General features: G+C 56.8%; 1 protein-coding gene across 1 annotated transcript in view; it reads right to left on the reverse strand.

The window, feature by feature from the left end:
- Positions 1-1,734: 1,734 nt before the first annotated feature.
- The window catches only part of PADI4 (peptidyl arginine deiminase 4), a 37,104-nt gene continuing 17,484 nt past the window's right edge, over positions 1,735-21,354 (reverse strand). Inside the window, exons 4-16 of the mRNA XM_004603665.2 lie at positions 19,384-19,451; positions 18,057-18,174; positions 16,148-16,273; positions 15,484-15,665; positions 15,290-15,393; positions 13,840-13,951; positions 11,899-12,003; positions 7,786-7,940; positions 6,150-6,291; positions 5,880-5,979; positions 5,112-5,182; positions 4,582-4,725; positions 1,735-1,968 (exon numbers count right to left, since the gene is read on the reverse strand). Of these exons, the coding sequence (XP_004603722.2) occupies positions 1,735-1,968; positions 4,582-4,725; positions 5,112-5,182; positions 5,880-5,979; positions 6,150-6,291; positions 7,786-7,940; positions 11,899-12,003; positions 13,840-13,951; positions 15,290-15,393; positions 15,484-15,665; positions 16,148-16,273; positions 18,057-18,174; positions 19,384-19,451 (1,661 nt within the window). The remainder of the gene's footprint in view (positions 1,969-4,581; positions 4,726-5,111; positions 5,183-5,879; positions 5,980-6,149; positions 6,292-7,785; positions 7,941-11,898; positions 12,004-13,839; positions 13,952-15,289; positions 15,394-15,483; positions 15,666-16,147; positions 16,274-18,056; positions 18,175-19,383; positions 19,452-21,354) is intronic.

Genomic DNA, 21,354 nt, shown 5'->3' on the forward strand with positions numbered 1-21,354 from the left:
GCCTCCCCTTCTTTTCCAGCACACAAATGGTGCAAGAGCGACCCAGCCTTCTGTGGCTTTACTCACAGTCTGATTCAGGCAGAAGCTGCCCCTCTCTGTCTCCTGTCACATCCAGGTCCACAGAGGTGAGCCAGCTCCCACCTGCATGTGGGTTTCAGTCCTTCATGCCCCCCTCCCCTCTCGCCACGAGGTGTGGTGACAAGAAGTCTGAGGCTAAGAGTGTGGAGAGAAGAGTGAGCACTTAGTGAAGGGTGTTCAGCGAGACCGACTCCTTAGACTCAAATTTCAAAGTAAAATGAGCCTCCCCAGTGGCTTCTAAGCACACAGCAGTAAGGGTCATTGTGGCTTTGTTTTGGTGGGGAGAAGGGTTCGGCCAGGAAGGCTCTAAAAAAAATTTTTTTTTTAAGTTTTGGCGGGTGGGGGATGGGTAGGCTGTTGCACTACACCAGGTGGTGCTCAGGGTTTAGTCCTGGCTCTGTGCTCACTGACCAGCCCTGGTGGGACTCGGAGGACCATGTTGGGGTGTTGGGGTCAGTGGCAAGGCCAGCGCTTTCCTCGCTGTGCTTTCGCTCTAGCCCCTCTTCTGTTTGGGTTGAAGGAAGCCAACTTGGTTTTTTGGGACACACCTGGAGATGCTCAGAGGTTACTCCTGGCTCGTGCACTCAGGAATTACCCCTGGCGGTGCTCGGGGGACCATATGGGATGCTGGGAATCGAACCCAGGTCAGCCGCGTGCAAGGCAAATGCCCTCCCCGCTGTGCTATCACTCCAGCCCAAAGGAAGCCAACTTGGGCAGCAGAAACTGCTCAGCCTATTCCGATTTTCACTCCTGATGCCTCCCTGGTTCTTCCCTCGGCTTTGGCACTGAGGAAGGACTTTGAGAGCTGGGCTTGGGGGCTGGCCAGTGAGGAAGTACTGTCCCTCCCCACCTGGGCTGGGCTCTGTCTAAGGGGGAGCACCGCAGCCTGGCGGAGGGAGGCTCTCCTGGGTGTGACGGTGCCTGGCGAGGTCTCCAGGGGCCCTGCCCTCCTCGGGGGCCTCCCGCTCACGCCAGCTCCAGCATCCACAGGAGAGTCCTGGAACCAGCTCCCTGCAGACACCGAGGGTCAACTCTTGGGGGTCTGGGGGAGTTGAGGTTGAACGCGGAGCTTCAACTACTGCAGAAATCACCACCTGTGAACTCTCCCATTGCTCAGGGCCCAAACTCCACAACCAAAGCACAGAGGGGCTCAGCCTTGGTCCCGCAGCCTCCAGCCCATGCTGGCCTGCCCGGCAGTCTGGAAGCTGCTTTCAGTGCCACTCTCAGCAAGAATATAATATACTCCGAGGGGCGAGACCGTGGGCAGTCCTCTCTCTCCCTCCGAGGCTCACCACCAGCTAGACCGTGGAAGAATTTCTATACCAATTAGAAGCCCTGGGAGCAAAAGGTGCGGGTAGGCCTGTGAGCTCCATGTTCCTGATGACACGCGTGTGAACGCAAGTGGGACCTCCACGTGATTATGGTACTTTACTGCAGCTCCTGGCAGCAGAGCTGAGCTTTGCAATGTGAGGACCAAGGTGTGATTTCCAGAGGGGACCCCGGCGGTGGGAGGATGGGACCCTCAGGAAAAGGCAGAAAGCCACCCCCAGGAGGGTGGGCATCCCCAGCATCCAGAGATGTCCCTGAGAGCTGTTGCTGTGCCCAGGGCAGTGAGTGACTCAGTCTCTGGTTGGGAGCTTCCGAGGGAGGGAGGGCTCAGGGCTCCATGTGCCACCACTTGAAGGGGAGGGGCTGCCGGCGCACGTTGGTGCCGCAGTGCACGTCCCCGTGCCGGATGTGGTAGGACAAGTAGTCGTCGATGAAGGTGCAATGCAGGCCCAGCGGCTCCAGCAGGGCCCGCACCTTCTCCTCCAGGCAGCAGCGGCCGTTGATGACGGGTCCGAAGGGCTTGGGGATGCCCAGGTGCTGGCCCAGCACCAACATGTTCACCTGCCGGGGGGGTGGGGGGTGTCAGGGTCAGCACCGATGCTTCCTCGACTGCCCTCCCTCCCTTTTCCTGCCACTGAAAACATTATTATTGACTCCACTGTCTAGGGATGGACCTCACCTTGATACGTCTGCTGAAAATTCGGGCATGCGGGTTTTGTGACTGAAATCTCCGGGCTTTCTCGGGGGCGTGATAGGCTACCTCCTCCCCACCTCCCTGTTCTTCTGGAAGCCCTGGCAGTCACCTCCACACCCCAAAGCTTCTACTCAGTTGAAAAAGCTACTCCAGCCTTACCTTCCTGATAAAAAATACTGAGTTCCCTGAATACACATGATGACCTCTTAGTACCTGTATTGCAAACCATAATGCACAAAAGGAGAGAGAGAAAGAGAAAAAGTGCCTGCCATAGATGTAGGCTAGTGTGTGTATGTGTGTGTGTGTGTGTGTGTGTGTGTGTGCGTGTGTTGGGGGATAGTGGGAAGGAAATGGGGGACATTGGTGGTGGAAAATGTACACTGGTGGGGGGATGGGTATAGGATCATTGTATAACTTTAAAAATTCTCAAAAAATAAAGGGACAAACTCATTATCATTATATTATTATTATTTTTACTATTATCGAATTTGGGGCATACCCAGCAATGCTCCAGGCTTACTCTTTCCTTCCTTTCTTCCTTCCCTCCCTCCCTCTTTTCTTCCTTCCTTCCTTCCTTCCTTCCTTCCTTCCTTCCTTCCTTCCTTCCTTCCTTCCTTCCTTCCTTCCTTCCTTCCTTCCTTCCTTCCTTCCTTCCTTCCCTCCTTCCTTCTCTCCCTCCTTCCCTCCCTCCTTCCCTCCTTTCTTTCTTCCCTCCTTCCCTCCTTCCTCCTCCTCCTTCTTCACTCTTTGGGTCACACCCACCCAGTGATGCTCAGGAATTACTCCTGGCGGTGCTCGGGGGACCATATGGGATGCCCGGAACTGAACCCAGGTTGACTGCGTGCAAGGCCAACACCTTCCCGCTGCACTATCTCTCCGGCCCCCAGTTACACATTCTTGTGTCCTCTCCCACATCCCACTGTGGGTTCTTGGGGTGGGTCATGGCTTCTGCCCAGGCTTCTCCCCCGTAAAGGCCTAGAGTCAACCCTCTACTCGCTGCATCTTCCTTGGCGCTGCCTCGGTGCCCAGTCACTCAATCCACTTTCTTTCCTGAGCAGACACCAGTCTGGGCTGCAGCAGAGAAGCGCCCGCTCACGGCAGGCCGCTGTATTCAGCGGGAGAGATGAGTTGTTTTGCCCACAGAGCCTTCTCCCTAAACAGAGTCTCTGCAGAGTCTCAATGCACTAAACAGAACAACTGTGAACCCAGATTGGAGGCACTGCCCCGGAACCCCAAGGTTCTAGGGAACCCAGTTTGAGAACCCGGTGCTGCCAGAGAGAGGCCTTGGAGGGCCGGGGGGTGCTCATTTGGCTGAGCACGCAGGAGCCCCAGCTTCCCTTCTGGGCACTGCATGGCTCCCCAAACATGGTGCCATGAGTGGTGGGGTGTGACCTCCCCCCAAAAGTAAATCAGGTATTATTTTGGAGCTAAGGATGGGGTCAGTGGTAGAGCATTTGACTTTCTAATGTACGGGTTTGATTCACTGCACTTCTGCCCACTTCATATAAGAGAGAAAAAAAACAACCAAAAAAAAAACCAAACCAAAACCCCACATATCCAAAACAACCCACTGTGCGAGGATTACTGGTTCCTCTCTGAACCCTCTGGCCCAGGGGTGGGGAAGGGGTGACTGAGGACGCCCGAGTAGAAGAGGGTGATGTGTCTCCCTGGCGCTCAGCTGTTCTTGGAAGATGCAGGGACAGGATGGAGGGATGCTACAAAGCCTTCTTGCCCCAAAAGTGTGTGTGTGTGTGTGTGTGTGTGTGTGTGTGTGTGTGTGTGTGTGTGTGTGTCGGGGGCGGGGGGATTGGTGCTAGGGAGAAAGCTCAGAGAAGGAAGCTCCTGCAGTGTGAGGTTTGATTGCAGGAGGCCCAGCCCCCCAGGACTGTGAGGCCCAGAAACCAAAAGCAAACCAAAGTTTCCACAATTAACGACTCCACGACGGTGCCGGGGGTCACTGTTCAGAATTTGTGACAAAGGCCCGTCTCCCCTCACAGTCATTTGCAGGGGGGCACCAGACTGAAGAGGCGCCCCCACCTTCATCCCCTTCCTTCCAAATGCAGCCCGGGAGGGACCTGGGGGTGGCAGGGGGGACGCCCCGGGGGACGGACACGGGCTGCCAGGAGCCTGGGCTCTGCAGCCAGACCTTGGCTCTGAGCCCCGTGTTTGTGAATTTGGGGGCATATCTAGTAGTGCAGGGTGCTGGGGATGGAACTGAGTCTCTGCATGCAAACCATGTGCCCGTCAGTCCTTTCTTTGGGTGTCTCCATCAGCCCCAGTGGCTCTGGGCACCCGCCCGCTGTGTACTCTTCCTCACAGCCGCAGACCCCGCCTGCTCCTCCTCTGTGCCCGGCGGGCTGCCCAGGGTCACACAGCCCCCGTGTGTGTGGTGCAGAGCAGATGTCCCCGCGTGGGTGACCCGAGCCTGGGAGTCGCCACCTGCCTGGCCTCTGATATCGCCCCCAGGGCCACCTCCTCACCATGTTCGGGAAAAAGGCCTCCGCCTTGAGGGGCCGGCCGGCGTCCCCGCGCTGGAGCGTGAAGAGCTGCGGGATGTCCACGATGTCGCGCTCCGTCAGGCCCAGCTCCCGCTTCAGCACCTCCCGGTTCCAGTCGATGCAGCTCTGCCGGGCAGGAGGGGGTGGGGCGGGGGCGCTGCCTGGGGCCGGGGCAGCGGGGGTCCCCAGGCCACCCCCCAACCCATGCTGGCCAGGGAGGGGCCGTCGGTTTTCCTGCCCTGCCCCAGCCCTGCTCGGCCCCGCGTCTCTGAGTGACCGCTGCGTCCCCCGAGGGCGTCCCTTTCCCTGAGTCCTGGCGTCTGTCTGCCTTTTCTCTTTCCCACTGGCCACCTTGTGTGTGTCCCCCCGGGGGCGGCTGGGGACCCTCTTCCTCGTCCTCTCGTGACCTGAGCCAGCCGCTCTGTGTAGCCAGGAAGCCTCCAGAGCTGCAGGCGGGGGTGGGGGTGGGCTGGGGGCCAGGTGGCCCCCGCTCTGGGCACCCAGGCCAGTACCTCCACGTAGGAATTGTGTTCCCGCAACTTCTTATTGGACAGGATGTCCTTTATTCTCTGCTGTTTTGTTTCTGTAATGAAGGAAAAAGAAAGAAAGGAAAAAAGGGCAGATGCATTCAGAGATCGGATCTCCTCTACCCAGTAGTAGGTACAGGGGAAGTGTGTGGGGAGTATGGGAGACCCAGTTTACCAAGGATGAAACCAAATAGCAATCACTCCTATTTAACACAGGGGCTTTTTTTGAAAGTGTTTTGGTTTGGGGACACACCCCTTAGTACTCAGAGGCGACTCCTGGCTCAGTGCTCAGTTTGCTCCTGGTGGTACTCAGGCAGCCCTGTGGTGCCAGGGATAGAACCAAAGCCTCCTTCATGCTCTGCCCATTGAGCCATCTCTTTGGCCCCCACAATGGGTTTGTGGAGAGCACCTGAGATGCAATACCTTTATTTATTGTTTATTATTATTATTATTAATTTCTTTTTCTTTTTTTTTTTTGCAGAGGAGGCCACATCAGTGGTTCACAGGACTTACTCCTGGTTCTGCCCTTGTGGGGCTGGGTCAACCCTGGGCCTCCTGCAGGGAAAGTATATGCTCAGCTAGTGGAACTCTGTTGCCCTCACTTCTCATTGACTCGCCTCCCTGGGCTGCAAGCTGCTCAGCTGGCACCCTGGGCACACACGGTGGGTGCTCAGTGGGTGTCACCAGGCAGACAGGCGCCCCATGAGGGCAGACGCAGGAGCCGGGCGGGGGGCGGAGGCAGCGCCGACTTACTCTTGCCTGCGAGGAGCACGGCCTCCCCGTGGCCCTGCAGCATCTGCTCCCGGAACAGCTGGTAGCAGGCGCTGGGGCTGGCCAGGAGCAGCCGGAAGCCCTGGCAGCGGAAACGTGGGGGTTAGAGGTCCAGGGGGGTCAGGGGCTGCCCGGGGCGGGGGCGGGGAGTGGGGTGGGCGTGGCCCAAGCGCAGGGCAGGGGGTGGTAGGGAGACCTGGAGTCAGGCCCGCCAGGGAGGCTCAGGAACGCGGGGAGGAGCCCCGCCCGCACCTTGTCAGGAGCGGGCACGAAGCTGAGGAACTCGTCGATGTGGCCCACGCACAGCCAGTCGGAGTAGAGCGTCACGGGGCGCTGCACCTGCTGGGCCTCCAGAAAGTCCCGCAGGCTCTGGTGCATCTCCTGGCTCCCGGCGCTAGAACGCAGCAGGGGCAGTGTTATGGGCAGGGTGGGTGCGGTGGGGAGGGCGGCTGTCCATGATGCACGGGAAGTCTCTGAGGGGCTGGGGTCTCAGCAAAGAGCGCCTCCTTCGGCGAGGGAAGGGACTCAGGCGCCGGCTGCCCCTTCACACCCACGAACACTGGAGGGGTTTAGGAATCGTCAGCTCAGTTGACCGGGAGGACACGCAGGCATGGAGTTAGGAGACTGGGAGCAGAACTGTCCCCAGCACGCCCTGCCCGCCCACTCTGCCTGGACGCCGGCTGTGGGTGGGCCGGGGGCAGAGGCGGCCCCTTCTGAGTCGTGGCCCATGGTGAGCTGCCCAGGAGGGGCTGATCCCTTTCTCTCTCAGCTCCTGCTGCTTACGGCTCTGCCTCCGAACTCCTTTATATTATTATTATTATTTTGCTTTTTGGGTCACACCCGGTGATGCACAGGGGTTACTCCTGGCTCTGCACTCAGGAATTACTCCTGGCGGTGCTCAGGGGACCCTGTGGGATGCTGGGAATCAAACTTGGGTCGGCCGCGTGCAAGGTGGACACCCTACCCGCTGTGCTATCACTCCAGCTACATTATTATTATTACCTTTTTTTTTTTTTTTGCTTTTTGGGTCACACCTGGCGATGCACAGGGGTTACTCCTGGCTCTGCACTCAGGAATTACTCCTGGCGGTGCTCAGGGGACCATATGGGATGCTGGGATTTGAACCCGGGTTGGCCGCATGCAAGGCAAACGCCCTACGCGCTGTGCTATCACTCCAGCCCCTTACCTTTTGGTTTGGGAGCCTCATCCCAGAGGTGCTCAGGGCTTACTCCTGGCTCTGCTCTCAGGGATCACTCCTGGTGGGACTTGGGGGACCATATATATGGCGGGGATAGAACGGGGTCAGCAAGACAAGCGCCTGACATGCTGCATTCTCTTCCCGGCCTCTCCAAGCTCCTTTAAGACTCATACTCTGCTCCCTATGTTAGTTGCTCTAGCATTCTTGAGCACCCAAATTTGTACCAAGCCCCAGGGCCTTTGCACAGGATCCTGCATCTAGTAGGAACTGCCACCCCCAGAACAACCAGACCTTCTTTCTTATCCCCAGGCCTCAGCTCAAGAGCGGGGGATCAGAGAGGGCATCCCTGCTGCCCTGGCTGACAATTCCCCCCACCTCCTCGTTCTCAACAAGCATTGAGGGTTGTTTCCTTTTTTCCAGTATGTGTTTCCCCCTAGAAGAGTGGCAGCAATTTGTCTTGGGAAGGTCGCAGCCATTCTCGCCTCACAAAGTGCCACCCCAACAGGGACTCAGCCAATGGTCCCTGACAGAAAGGGTCGAGGTGGCAGTGCTGTGCTTTGAACCTGGGGCTTTTATGCTCCTGAGCCGTTTGTCCTGGGCCGGTGGGTTCCTCTCGCCTCCTGCACGTAGGGGAGGATGGAGCCCTCCTGGGCTGTGCTCTGCCGCATTCTTCCCGGGCCGGCTCCTCACCTGGGGTAAAGGCTGCTCCCGATGAGAACCCGGCCCAGGGGGTATCGCTTCCCGGCGACGGTGACCGGAGGGCTCACTTCCAGGTTCCCAAAGGAGTCGAGGTCAGTCGTCTTCCCTTTTTGAGGCCCTCGAGTCACGTAGCCAAAGTCTGGGCCCTGCGATGGGAAAAAGCAGGTGGCAGGAGTTAGTGACACTCGTCTCTGGTCAGGAGCAGGTGTGTGGGGGGGCGAGTTCAAAGATGACCGGGCCACTGGCTGGCGCTTGGGAACAGCCAGCTAGCTGCAGGCTCGGGGCGGGCTCCGGTATCTTCAGGGGAATGAGGGTCGAGTGCGTGGTGAGACGGGCAAGGAAGGGGCTGGTATTGGCTGGTCCATCGTGTGCGTGGCTACTTCGTGGCCTCTCACTGAGCGGAGTAACGCACCTTGTTTTGTAGGGGCCACACCGCAGAGAGAGCTCTGCAAGGAGACACAGGCCTGGCAGTTGGAGCTTGGGTCCAGCAGTGATCAGGGGCCGCCACAGCTTCCCACGTGGTGCTCAGGGGATCATGCGGGGCCAGGGATTGAACTCAGGCATATGCTTGCCCACTGACCTAGCTCCCCACGTCCCCCACAAAGATCTTTTTTTGGTTGTTTTTTTTTTTGGCTACACCCAGCGGTGCCTGGGAGCTACTCCTGGCAGAGTTTGGGGAACCACAGAGCACAGGGATTGAACCCAGGGCTCGTGCATGTCTGTGTTGTGTGTGGTCTAGGCCTTAGGCCATCTCCCTGGCCCCCAAGTCTCATTTCTATCCTTATTTTTCAGCCAGGAAAACATGCTCAGAGTGGTACACGATTTTCAACTAAAACTTTTTGTTGTTGTTTGTTTCCATATTCAGGCATCACTCCTGGCAGTGCCAAGCCTCAAACCAAGGTTGGCCACATGCAAGGCAAGCGCCTTGTGCTCTCTCCAGTCCCTGCTCATTAATTTTTTTCTTTCAGCTTTTTGGGTCACACCCTGCCATGCTCAGGTGTTACTCCTGGCGGTGCTCGGGGGACCATAAGGGATGCCAGGGATTGTACCTGGATCGGCCGTGTGCAGGACAAGTGCCCTACCTGCTGTACTATTGCTCCAGCCACAATTCCTGTTTTTTTGTGTTTTTTTTGTCATTGTTGTTGTTTGTTTGTTTGGCTTTGGGTCACACCTGGTAGTGCTAGGGGAATCTTGAAGTACCAGGGATTGAACCTGTGACCTCCTGCATGCAAAGTAGGTGCTCAGCCCATTGAATATCTCTGCCTCTTCCTGGCCTTCTGCTGCTTCAGATTTTTTTTTTTTCCCCGAGCCATCTTTTTAGGACTGGAAAGATAGCACAGTGGGTAGGGTGTTTGCCTTGCATGCGGCCAACCCAAGTTCGATTCCTCTGTCCCTCTCGGAGAGCCCAGAAAGCTACTGAGAGTATCCCGCCTGCATGGCAGAGCCTGGCAAGTTCCCCGTGGCATATTTGATATGCCAAAAACAGTAACAACAAGTCTCACAATGGAGATGTTACTGGTGCCCGCTTGAGCAAATCGATGAACAACGGGACGACAGTGATACAGTGCTACAGTGATACAGTGCTGCTCTGAGCCATCTTAGCTGGTGGCCTCTTGCCCTGCCTTCAAGGCACATCATTCCATCCTCCCCTTCCACCATGCCCTGCCTTCTCCTGCCCTGCCCCTCCCTGCTTTCCGGCAGAAGGAGCATTAGTAATACACAGAGCTCACCTGGCTGCCCGTCACAAGCTCAGAAGCACCTCTGCAGTCTCTTCTGCACGGGAGGTTCCAGGGGACGGGACATGTTTGGGGGCCATCACTGAGCCTACTTCCCTAGCCTTTGCAAATCGAGACTGGATCCTGGTGCCTTATGCACAGCCTCCCACTCTCCCAACACTTTATTTTTGTGGCTACACCCGGCAGTGCTCAGGACTTATTTCTGACTCTGCACTCTGGGATCACTCCCGGCAGGGCTTGGGGGACCATCTGGGGTGTTGGGGACTGAACCTGTGCTGGCCGCTTGCAAGGCTGCACCATCACTCTGTCCCCTCCCTAAACACTCTCGAAGCAGATTCCAACTCAACAAAGCCATCATCCCCCTTTCTTTCTTTCTTTTTTTTTTTTTGCATTTTGGGTCACACCCAGCAATGCACAGGGGTCACTCCTGGCTCATGCACTCAGGAATCACCCTTGGCGGTGCGCAGGGGACCATATGGGATGCTGGGATTTGAACCCGGGTCAGTCGCGTGCAAGGCAAACGCCCTACCCGCTGTGCTATCACTCCAGCCCCATCATCATCCCCCTTTCTGATCTGCTCTCTCTCAGACCCAATATCCCATAGACGCTTGAAGTCATTCTTATCCACATCTTAGTGACCCAGCAGCTAAACCCACTGGGTAATGCCTTGTACCCTGTAGCACCTAAGCCTCACATTCTCTGCACTTTTTTTGCGCCTAGCCTTTGTGACACAGGGAGGAGGGCTCGGGGGCGTGTGTGTGTGGGTGTCCTACCTCCGCCTGGTTCCCTCTCTGTCACCTGGCACCGGGCGGGGAGCTGGCCTGTCCCTGCTCTTCTCCCGTCTCCACTCTCTCCCCATCCATGCGTGGGCTCGCTCTGGTTGTGCCTTTCACAGGCTCGTTTGCAGGTGTCCCTTCGTATCCCTGGGGGATTGTTCCCCACCAACGGCAAAGTTCACAGATATCTGACTCCCTCGTATAAAACAGCATCGTGTCTGCGTGTCAGGCACTCGGATCCCCCTACACTTTGAACCATCTCTCGGTTGTTGGGGCACTGGGCGTGCTCTAGAGGCCATCGTCCTGCTTTGTTGAGAGAGGAAGGGCAAGGAGAGAAAGACCCTCGTGCTCAGTACGACTGTGACCATCTAGGCCTGAACACTGAGTACGAATTTCCCATAGTCCTGGCAGGATCGGAGGAAGCTGACCCCACAGATACGGGGCACTGGCCACCGTGTCCCCTTTGCGCTTCTCTCCCGCCCTCAGACAGGTGCCCGCTGCTCTTCCTACTCCCCCCGGGGAGGTGACTAAGTAGTTTGCCCTTGTCATAAACAGAACCACTGACCCCTTCCCATCCCCTGGCTCACCACCCCCCACCCGACACACACACACATCTCCATTCACCCAGGGCCAAAGTCTGATGTCACCCTTGGCTTGTCCCTCTCAGCTCCGTGCGCAGGAAATCCTGCAGGCTCTGCCTTCATGGGCGGTCACCTCACGCTGCCCTGTGGCCCCTCATCTCTCCCAGGGCCTGTGGCTCCCGCACCAGCTTCTGCCCCAAGACCCCTATTCCTGCCCTTGGCCCCTGGGTCGTGGGTGCAGACCTGGGGTCCTTCTGGGCCCACAGGAAATGGGTGATGGCTAAGATGGTGCTCCGGGACCCAGACAGGCCCGGGCTGACCTCCGGCGTCCCCGCCCTCCTTTGCTGGGGCCTTGGGGAAGCAGCTACGTGGAAGGTGGGTCAGTGAAACGAGTCAGTGCCTGGAAAGAACTCGGTGCCGTGACGAGCACAGTGTGTCTGGCTGAGAAAAGTCGCCATGATGATGACTTCCAAGTCTGGCTGAGTTTGCACGTACTGGACAGACGAGTCAAGCCTGACTCAGCAAAATGTCATCTCATCTGACCTCCCAACCCTCGAGGCCGGCTGATAAAGTCACAACTCACAAACGCCTTCACTGATTCGGAGTCTCCCCACCCCCTAAGTCTCAGATGGCGCCTTCTGCCCCCCACCATGGCTGAGCCCACCCGGGCAGACAGAGCCTCTGGCTAGAGCTGGGAGAGGCTGCAGTGCCCACCTCACTCTTATTTCACTGCAAGAACATGTTGGGTGGACAGAGGGCACTGCCTGGGCGGGATGGAGAGTGGGGTGAGTCCACAGCCAGAGAGGGCTTCGGGGAAGGCAGGGCCAGACCGGGTCACGGTCAAAGCAAGGATGGCATGGTCCCCCTGCCAGAGGGGGGACTGCTGAAGAGGAATTGCACCTGCAGAAACTGGGGGTGCCCTGCCCAGAGACGTGGGGGAGAAGGTTTATCCAGACCAGAGCTCCAGAGGCTGTGTAGCCACCCCCCTCACCCCAAACCTCCAGCATGTACCAGCACGAGTTTGGGGAACTCCTTCAGGCCCCGGTTCCTGGGGGAGTCGAAGACCACGGGCAGCGTTTGGTGCGGGGCCTGGATGTAGCCAATCTCCATCTCGTCCTGTGGAGGGAAGCGACGGGGGGATACTTGCGGGCTGTGGGGGCTCTGTCCTGCGGCCAGAGCCCGGGAGGGGCCGGGGCCATCTCTGCTCGTGCCCCATATGGTCAAGGGCAGAGGCAGTGGTCAGGGCTGACTCTGCACTCAGGCAGGACTCGGGAGACTAGATGTGGTGCTGGGGATCAAACCTGGGTCGGCCGTGTGCGAGGCAAGTGTCCTCCCTGCTGTACCCTCACTCCGGCCCTCATGTGGGATATTTAGCCCCGCCAGAGGAAGTGGAGCTGAGAGACTGGAACTTACGGTGTGGATTTGCACAAACAGGATCCAGGCTGACCCGTCTGCAAGGGGACAACATGGTGGGGGCTGGGGGTGGGACTTCCATGGGACGAAGGAGGTGATGGACACAGAGGAGGGGCCCTACACAGCCAGGATGGGGCAGAGGCAGCTTCATGGGAGAAAAGGAAGTTGAGGTTCTGCGGGCAGGAGGGGGCGGCTAAGAGTAGCCCATCCCGAGTAGCCAGCTCAGGTAAGGCTCCTGCCCATGGAATGCAAGAGGGCTCAGAAAGGAGCTGGGTGGCTTGGAGTCTATAGTAACATGTGACACTGGACATGAATCACCTTTAGTCTGAACCACATGAAATGATCATTTTTTTTGGGGGGGGGTCACACCTGGCAATGCTCAGGGGTTCCTCCTGGCTCTGCACTCAGGAGTTACTCCCGGCGGTGCTCGGGGGACTATATGGGATGCTGGGGATTGAATCCGGTTGGCCGCATGTGAGGCGAACACCCTCCCTGCTGTGCTATCGCTCCAGCCTCCTGAAAGGACCATTCTTATAGGTCAGAGATGGTGGACTGGGGCTGGAACGATGGCTCAGAAGGAGTCCAGGGCTGATCCCTGGTGTCCGGCTCTCTGAACACCTCCAGGTGAATGGCCCCTTCCCGTGCAGAGTAGCCTCCTAGCACTGTGGGGTGTGACCCCCCCCAAAAAATACCAAAATAAAAGATCACGGAAAAGAAGATGGAGGTATAGCAGCAATTTCAGATGGTTCGACCCGATTTAACGCAGGCTGCTATGTGTGAGTTTGGAAGATAGGCAAGTCCAGGCCCACAGTGGTGGCATGGCGGGTAGGGCACTCGCCTTGCACACCCCCGACCCGGGTTTAATCCCAGCATCCCCTATGGTCTCCCCAGCACCGCCAGGAGTGATTTCTGAGCATCACCAGGTGTGGCCCCCAAACAGAAAGGGTAAATAAATCCCGATGAAGGGTCGTGGAGGGGGTGTTCAGAGAGGAGCAGGGACGGGGGCTGGAGAGGTGGGCAAAGGTGTGGAGGTGGGAGCAGAGCGGGGCCGAGTCCCGGCATAGTTCAGGGAACAATAGGGATGTTGGGTTCAGGCCAGCCAGAGCTCCTGGCACTGCCCCATGCCGGGTGCTGAGTGGCCTCTGCCTGGGCAGCTTCCGGCATGATGGGGAGGCGGCACAGATACTGAATGGGGAGGTGGGGCACCCAGAGCCTTGGCAGGTGGTGCCACACAGAGGGGTGGGGAGGGGCAGCCAGGTTGTGGGGGGCTTGGACCCCTGGAAAATGCTGGAAAGTGCTGGAACAGAGTGTGGCTGCATTTGGAGGGGGCTTAGCGGAACGGGCTCAGGAGAGCTGGCTTTGCTCTCTGGGGTCATGGAGAGGATCATCGCTGGAAGGGGGGCTCTCCTCACGGTGGTGCCAAGTGAACTATTTGCTGGGACCCCTCCAATGAAGACTCCCCGCCTCTGGACTTCCTATCCTGGCCAGGTGGAGCCCCGGGCACCCCCACCCCAGCCCCGGCCGTGAGCCGCAGGGTACCTGCATCCACCGGTCCTCCTTGTTCTGCTCCATGGGGCAGACGGTCAGCTTGCACTGGGCCTTCTCGGCCAGCGCCGCCAGGGACTTCAGGAAGTCTTTGTTCTCAAGTGTGCTGGAACGAGCCGGAGAAGCTGCTTAGTGCTCTCGACTCAGTGGCCAGTGCCTGGGCAGGGCCTGCCACACCCCTGCCCGCCTCTAAGTGCAGCAGGGTCTGATGGGAGCACCCTCCCAAAGAGGAGGACTCAGGTGGGGGAGTCGGTGTGGGAGCTCACTGCAGCTGGGGTCAGCGCTGGCATTCACGGCTGGATACACTCTCAGTGATGGTCACCTCTTCTAGTTTGGGGCCACACCCAGCAGTGCTTAGGGCTTACTACTGGTTCTGTGCTCAGGGATCATTCCTGGGGGGCTTGGGGGACCATATGGGGTGCCGGGGATCGAACCCGGGTTGGACACCAACACCCAGCTTGGTAAGGCAAGCTCCTTACCCATGAGAGAGACCCCAACATACTTAAGTGAGGGTCTCAGATAGCAGATGCTCCCCAGCAGCTTATCAAAATGTAGGTGGACCCATCCTGAGACAACACCAGAAGTTCAGGTTGGCCAGGAAGGTGTATTTTTGCTGTATCACTGTCATCCCATTGTTCCTCAATTTACTCGAGCGGGCACCAGTAATGTCTCTATTACACTCAGTCCTGAGATTTTAGCAGCTTCTCTTTACTCATATTTCCCAATAGATTTGAGGCTCTTTCAGGGTCAGGGGAATGAGACCTATTGTTACTGTTTTTATTATTATTATTATTATTTTAGTTTTTGGGTCACACTTTGAAATGCTCAGGGGCCGAACCTCAGGGCTGGTTTTGGGGGAACCATTTGTGGTGTCTGGATTCAAACCAGGGCAGCATCACAATCACATGCTAGGCAAATGCCTGGACCTTTGTACTTTCTCTCTGATCCACGAATCTTTTTATTTATTTATTTATTTTTGGCTGTTATGGGCCACATCTGGGGCTTCCCAGGGCAGAGAGAGAGAGAGAGAGAGAGAGAGAGAGAGAGAGAGAGAGAGAGAGAGAGTGTGTGTGTGTGTGTGTGTGTGTGTGGCGGGGGGGGGGGGGCGACCCCAGGGCTCCTACATGTAAGGCAGGTGCTACAGCCCCTGAAGCATCTCCTCAGCCCAGAACATGCACTTTTAGTGGAGGGTGTCCAGGAATCTGGGGCAGAGGGTCCATCCTGAACAACAAGGGCAGCCTGGGGGCTGAGGGTGGTCCAGGCCGGGCAAAGGCGGCAGGCCCAGGAGGCAAAGCGCCGGCCGCCTTGGGGCAGGACTGCAGTCACCCCATCGTCCCACCCCTATTTTAGGGTCCCAAATCAGACATCAAGCCCTCAGCCAGGGCAGGGTTCTTGCTGGTGAGTTCCCCCCCCACCGGCACTGCAGGCTCCACGGGCTTCTCACCTGCACACATACACCTCTTGCGGGGGCTGAGTGTTGGGGGTCATGATCCAGGGGGTTACGCGGAAGAGCACGCTCTTTTGGTAGAGTGGGGCTTTGGGGAAGTCCTGCAGGGGTGGGGGAGGGGTCGTCACAGCATGCGGGTCCACCGGCTCCCCCACTCTCTCCAGTCCCCGCTGGCCCTCGCGCCCACCTACCGGCCTGGATGAATCCAGCAGAGAGACGCTGAGGGAGATGAGGCCTGGGAAGTGGGCGTCTGGGAAGGCCAGGCCCTCCACGTAGAAGTCCGTGCTGTGCCGGCCCCCGGGGAGGTCCAGGGTGTGGGCCGGCTGCCTGGGGCCCAGCACCGTCTTGAGCCTGGACTGCTTCTGTTTGCCCCCTGGGGAGAGTGGGCAGGTCAGGCCCGAGTCCCTGTCTCCGTGGGTCCCCAGGCTGTCCTTGGAAGAGAGATTTCTTTCCTTCTCGGTGCTCACCAGCTCCCGATGGCACCTTTCCTTTGTTTATTCTCTTGGTTTGGGGCCACACTCAGTGCTGTTTGGGGCTCCTCCCAGCTCAGTGCTCAGGGTCACTCCCGCCAGTGCTCCGGGGAACATGTGATGCTGGGAATTCACCTGGGCCCCCTGCCTGCTCTGCCCTTGATCTCGCTCTCCCACCCAGACCTGGCCCTGTCGGCTGCATTTGGCCTGTCCTAGAAGCCAGCAGCACGAACCCGGTCCACCTTACTGCCGCATCCACCCTTGGCTCCTGGAACCTAGCACAGAAGAAGCGTTTGGGAGCTATCCCCTCACCGGGGGTCTGTGCAGGGGGGAGAGGGGCAGTGTGAAGGGAGGGGCCCCAGGTGGGCAGCCCAGGGCAACTCACGGTTGGCGTGGAACACCCTGACTTTGTCCATCTCCGACGTGGCCACGTGGAGCACCAGCTGATGACCGCTGAAGAAGTCTCTGGGTGTGTTCGTGCGCAGGGTCACCAGGGACATGTCCTGCAGGTCTGGGAGAGGAGCCCCTGAGCCCCTCTGCCCCCCAGCCTGCCCTCACACCACCCTTTACTGTTAGATTTTTACTTTTAGTGGCTCTTCTGTGTTTATCTTCTTCCTAGTCTTGATAAGATGTTCCTTTTGGCATTAAAACGAATCGCATTTTTGATCTTAGACCACTAGGATGAGCTGAGGCGGTAAACCAGGCAATGCTGGGAGCCTGTTTATCTTGTTTGCCACCTTGTCCCTAGCTCCGAGGACCTAGAAGTTCTGGAAGCTTCTGGAATAATGCCAAGCATATGATAGACAATGGACAACAAATTGTCCACCGAATGAGTGGAAAGTTTTCTCCCCCACATCCTAGCTGAAGCGAGCTTCGCAACCACCTTGAATAATGGCCAGCAAAGACAAGACTGGACAATCATCAAGAGTGGACAGTCGCCGAGGGCCAGATAGTCATCTGGGAGGGTAATCATCTCAGATTGGACCATTGCCAGGGTGGGACAGTTGTCAGGGGCTCGGCGATGGAGTGGGATGAGGTTGGAGCCCCGGGTCTGGGTGAGCTAGGGAGTCACTTCAGCTCTCAGCAGGAAGCAGGACCGTGGGTGGTGTTTGCAGGAAGAGCAAGCCTGTGGAAAGTGCGGGGACAGCCCAGGGCCTGGGAGGGCCCCAGGGAACCGCCCAACTGGAACCTAAGTGTGGGTCTGGCCGGGCAGAAGCAGTTTCCTGCCAGGCCAGCGGCAACAACTTCAAAACGCACCAGCTTCTAAGCTCGCTCAACTGTTCTCCAGTGACCACCGCCTAGGCCTGGCTAGCTGGCCTCACCTCCCGTGCAAACGGCCGCCTGCCCTGCATCCTGGCTGTCCCTTGTAGGTGGGCCATTGATGCCCTGCACCCCCATCACTGCTGTGCGCCGAGCCCCGTCCTGCCGCCGGGAAACTCAGGGTCAAGACCTGAGCCTGTGACTTTCTAGCTGCGCAACCTCGAGGAAATTGCCTTAACTTCCCCATCTGTGAACTATGGGCGAGGATCATACATACTTTTTTTTTTTTCTTTCTTTTTGGGTCACGCCTGGCGCTGCACAGGGGTTACTCCTGGCTCACGCACTCAGGAATTACTCTTGGTGGTGCTCAGGGGACCATATGGGATGCTGGGAATCGAACCCGGCTGGACTGCGTGCAAGGCAAACACCCAACCCGCTGTGCTGTCACTCCAGCCCCTGGATCACACATACTTTGAGCCTTGTGTGTGAAGGGAAAAATGAGAGAAAATTCAGAGTGCTCAGAGCCAGGCTCAGCATAAGGCACAGAAACTGGGGAATTTGGAGCAGTCGTCAGAATTTTTATTTACCTCTCTATTTATTTAGGTGTCTGGGTGATGCCCAGTGGTGCTCAGGGGACCACACAGATCCAGGGTTCTAACCCGGGGTTCCTGTAAGCAAGACGCTGCCCTGGTGCTTTAAGCTCTCTCCCCACCAACAGGCAGACTTTGACTGCGAAGGATTTAAGATCCCAGGTTTGACTCATGTAAAGTTTGGGGTGGGGAAGTAGGTCAGGGGAGGGAAATGGGGGGGGGGCAGGAAGAGGCACTGGGGTCTCATTTTTCCTTTGACTATTGTGTGACCCAAGAATGCCACTTGCCCTTTCAGCACTGGTCTACTCCTTGCCCAGTGGACAGAAACTAGAGCACGCCTCCAAGAACCCCAGTTCTGGGGGGGGGGGTTGCTTGGGTTCAGGTTGTCTGAAACCGGCCCTAAGAGGAAGCTAGGACCCTGCTCACAGCTCTTGGGGGCTTTACCTTTGCTGCCGAACACTTGGTCATCCTCACTGTCCATGGTGGCACACTCAAGACTGTCTCTGTCACAGTTCACCAGCAGGATGGCGCCTTGCCCGCGAGGACCCCAGGTCCAGGTGCCCTGTGGATGCCCAACAGGAGTGGGTGCAGGCCCCCATCCGCACCCCCAGCCCCTGGGGAAGCACAGCCACTTCTCCCTGGCCTCCTGCCAGCCCCACCCGGTTTTCCCAGCTTGTTCCCATACTGGGTCATCCTTGGGTCCCAAGAGATTCTTGTCAGCACCGCCTGCCCCAAGCCATGAACAAATTCAGCAAAAATGCAATGCACGCGCTTCAAAGCGGGAGCCCAGGAGAACACAACTGGTGCTAACAGCTTGGAAAAACTGTCAGATTGGCAAAGCGAAGGCAGCTAAATATTTGTGTCAAGATTCTAATCTCAATTGTTCCTCTTGTGTGGACCCTCCGTGAACTGGTTCTCCAGAGTGTGGGCTATTCTTAGCAGCCAGCACTGCGTCGGCAGATGGAGCCCCTCCACAGAAGCAGTAGTGACACCCGACTGTTGGCAGGAGACTTGCCCTGGAACTGGGGGGAGAAGCACTTGGGGCGGGCCTGCCGACGGCTTCACTCCCTGCACTCCGTTCTGCCCTCACTTCCGGTATGTGCCATCCTCCCCTTCCCCCATCTCTCTTAGCAGCAGGAATTGTTCTAGCAGATGTGGGGTTTCGGGACACCCTGAGATTTGTCCTTGGACCCCAGGCATAGAGACCAATCGGTGGGCATCCCACCTGTGCAAGCCCACACCTCCGGGGTCTCAGCCTGCCCCCACTGGCTCCCTCTCTGCTCAGAGTCATTCCTTCCTTCCTTCGTCATTCCCTCCTGCACTGTGGAAATCTCTTCGGTGCTCACACATGGAAGGTAAATGTGCATTACATCCTGGTCGACTGCCTGCAAATTTTCCCTGCAGTGAATTTGTTTCCAGTTTGTTAGACCTCACATTCTCTGAACCCACAATTGGTGAAAATCCAATTTGTCAAAAAGAAAGGGGAAATACGTAAATCAAAATGATTGTGGTGATTTAAATTTTCTTCCATTTCTTGTTCTTCCTAAATTGCCCCTTTGACGCTAAGTGTGTGTGTGTGTGTGTGTGTGTGTGTGTGTGTGTCTGTGTTTGAGAGAGAGAGAGAGAGAGAGAGAGAGAGAGAGAGAGAGAGAGAGAGAGAGAGAGCGAGAGAGAGCAAGAGAGAGCAGATGACCCAGATACCACCAGGGGGAGACCAAAATACCCAGGAGTGTTACTTTTGGAGCATGTACCAGTCCTGGTTGAGCCCTACCTGGTCTTTCCTGATCGCCGTGGGCTTTGCTTTGCCGGTTCGAGTGATGTCGGCGATCAAGGAGATTTCTGAAATCGTGCAGAGTAGGATGAGCAGGTTGGAGAGGGCCCAGGGTGGGGACACTCAGCCTGGCCCCACAGGACAGCCCTTGTCCAGGGGCCATCTGTACCCAGGATTCTCTCCTCCTCTTCAGAGAAGACAGGCCTGGCCATAGCAGAGCGGCCGCCCCGTGTGATCACCCTGTGACGCCACCAGACACTGCAGGTCAGGTCCACTCCCCTCTGGGGGAGATCAGGAGGCACTCACAGCCACCTCAGTGGGACTTTGCTGTGAAGTCCCTGCAAGGATCCCGGGGCGTCTCTGGCCCCAACTCCAGCCCCAGAGGGCCTGGGGGTGGGACAGCACGGGCTGCATCCCCTCTTCACTGCTGGGCTGAGATTATACCGGGACACGCGTTTGCTTCCAGGGGCAAGGCTGAGAGAGAGTGCCTGCAAACCCCCCATTTCTCCTCAGACTACTTCATAACCACCGTGTCAAGCCAGGGACCCAGGCCTGCGCCTGCAGAGTGGGAAACAGAAACCTGGGGACTTCACAAACTCAGGTGTGTGGTCTCAGGTGAAGCAGGCATCTGGGCATCTGTGTGTGCCCGGGGCAGCACAGGCAGTCTTGGTGGCCTGGACTTCCCAGCTCCCCCGCTAGCTCCATCACCCAACCTCATGCACATCTCTAACCACTTGTTCTCCACCTTTCTCCTCTGTGAAATGGGGTAACAGGGCAGGAGAGATAGCTCAATGGGATGAGTGCATAGTTTTGATTGCAGATGGCCCAGATTCAATCCCTGGCACCGCATACGGCCCCAAACCAAAAAGAGAGCAATAATTTTGGGCGCTGGAGAGGTAGTACAGTGGGTAGGGCGCTTGTTTTGCATGTGGCCAACCAAGTTTCGATCCCAGGCATCCCATGCGGTCCCTCAAGCCCTCCATGACTAGTGCCTGAGTGCAGAGTCAGGAGCAAACCCTGAGCACTACCAGGTATGGCCCCAAATCTAAAGGGACTCAAAGAATAATAATTTAAAAATAAATAAAATGGGATCACAGCAGAGTCAATGTCAGTGAAGATAAAGTCATGGCAGGGCGGTTGTATTATGATTAGTAGTGGTGGTATTTAAATGTATATTAGCAAAATAAGTATGCATTTTGACTCAAAGACTTCACATACTGTTAATACACTGAATCTATATTTAAGTAATAGCATAATATTTCTGATCAAGATAAGGATAAGCTAAAAATGTACTTTATTTGTTGTTTCTGGGCCACACCTGGCAGTGCTTGGGGACCATTTGGTGCTGGGGATTGAACCCACATACAAATCATGCACTCCAGTCTTTTGAGCTGTCTCCCTGGTCCCAAATGCCATTTATTTATTTATTTATTTATTTTGCTTTTTGGGTCAACCCCGGCGATGCTCAGGGGTTATTCCTGGCTCTGCACTCAGAAATTACTCCTGGTGGTGCTCGGGGGACCATATGGGATGCTGGGAATCGAACCCATGTCGGCTGTGTGCAAGGCAAACGCCCTACCCACTGTGTTATCACTCCATCCCCCAAATGTCCTTTATTAAAGGAAGAATACAAAACAGAAATAGATGGTTGGCATGGCAAAAAAATAAAAAGTGAAGATTGGATGTAAATAATACAATTTGAGGAACACTGGTGCATGTTATTATATATGACAGCATTGTGCCATTTTTCTTATAAATGTTTGAAGTGTCAAAAAGATAAAGAGGCTTATGTATTGAAAAGCCACGTATGACTTCCCAAGTTAAGAAATAAAACGTGAAGGCAATTGCGGTTCCCCGGCAGTGCCTTTTCTCCACAGGCGCATTACTTTGCGGCTCGCTGGCTTGCGGGGGTGGGGGACGTGGGGGGCGGGTTATTTAGGGACTCCAAGATGTTTGGCTGGAGAGATGCGG

The sequence above is a fragment of the Sorex araneus genome, chromosome 5, assembly GCF_027595985.1.
Source record: "Sorex araneus isolate mSorAra2 chromosome 5, mSorAra2.pri, whole genome shotgun sequence".
Taxonomy (NCBI): domain Eukaryota; kingdom Metazoa; phylum Chordata; class Mammalia; order Eulipotyphla; family Soricidae; genus Sorex; species Sorex araneus.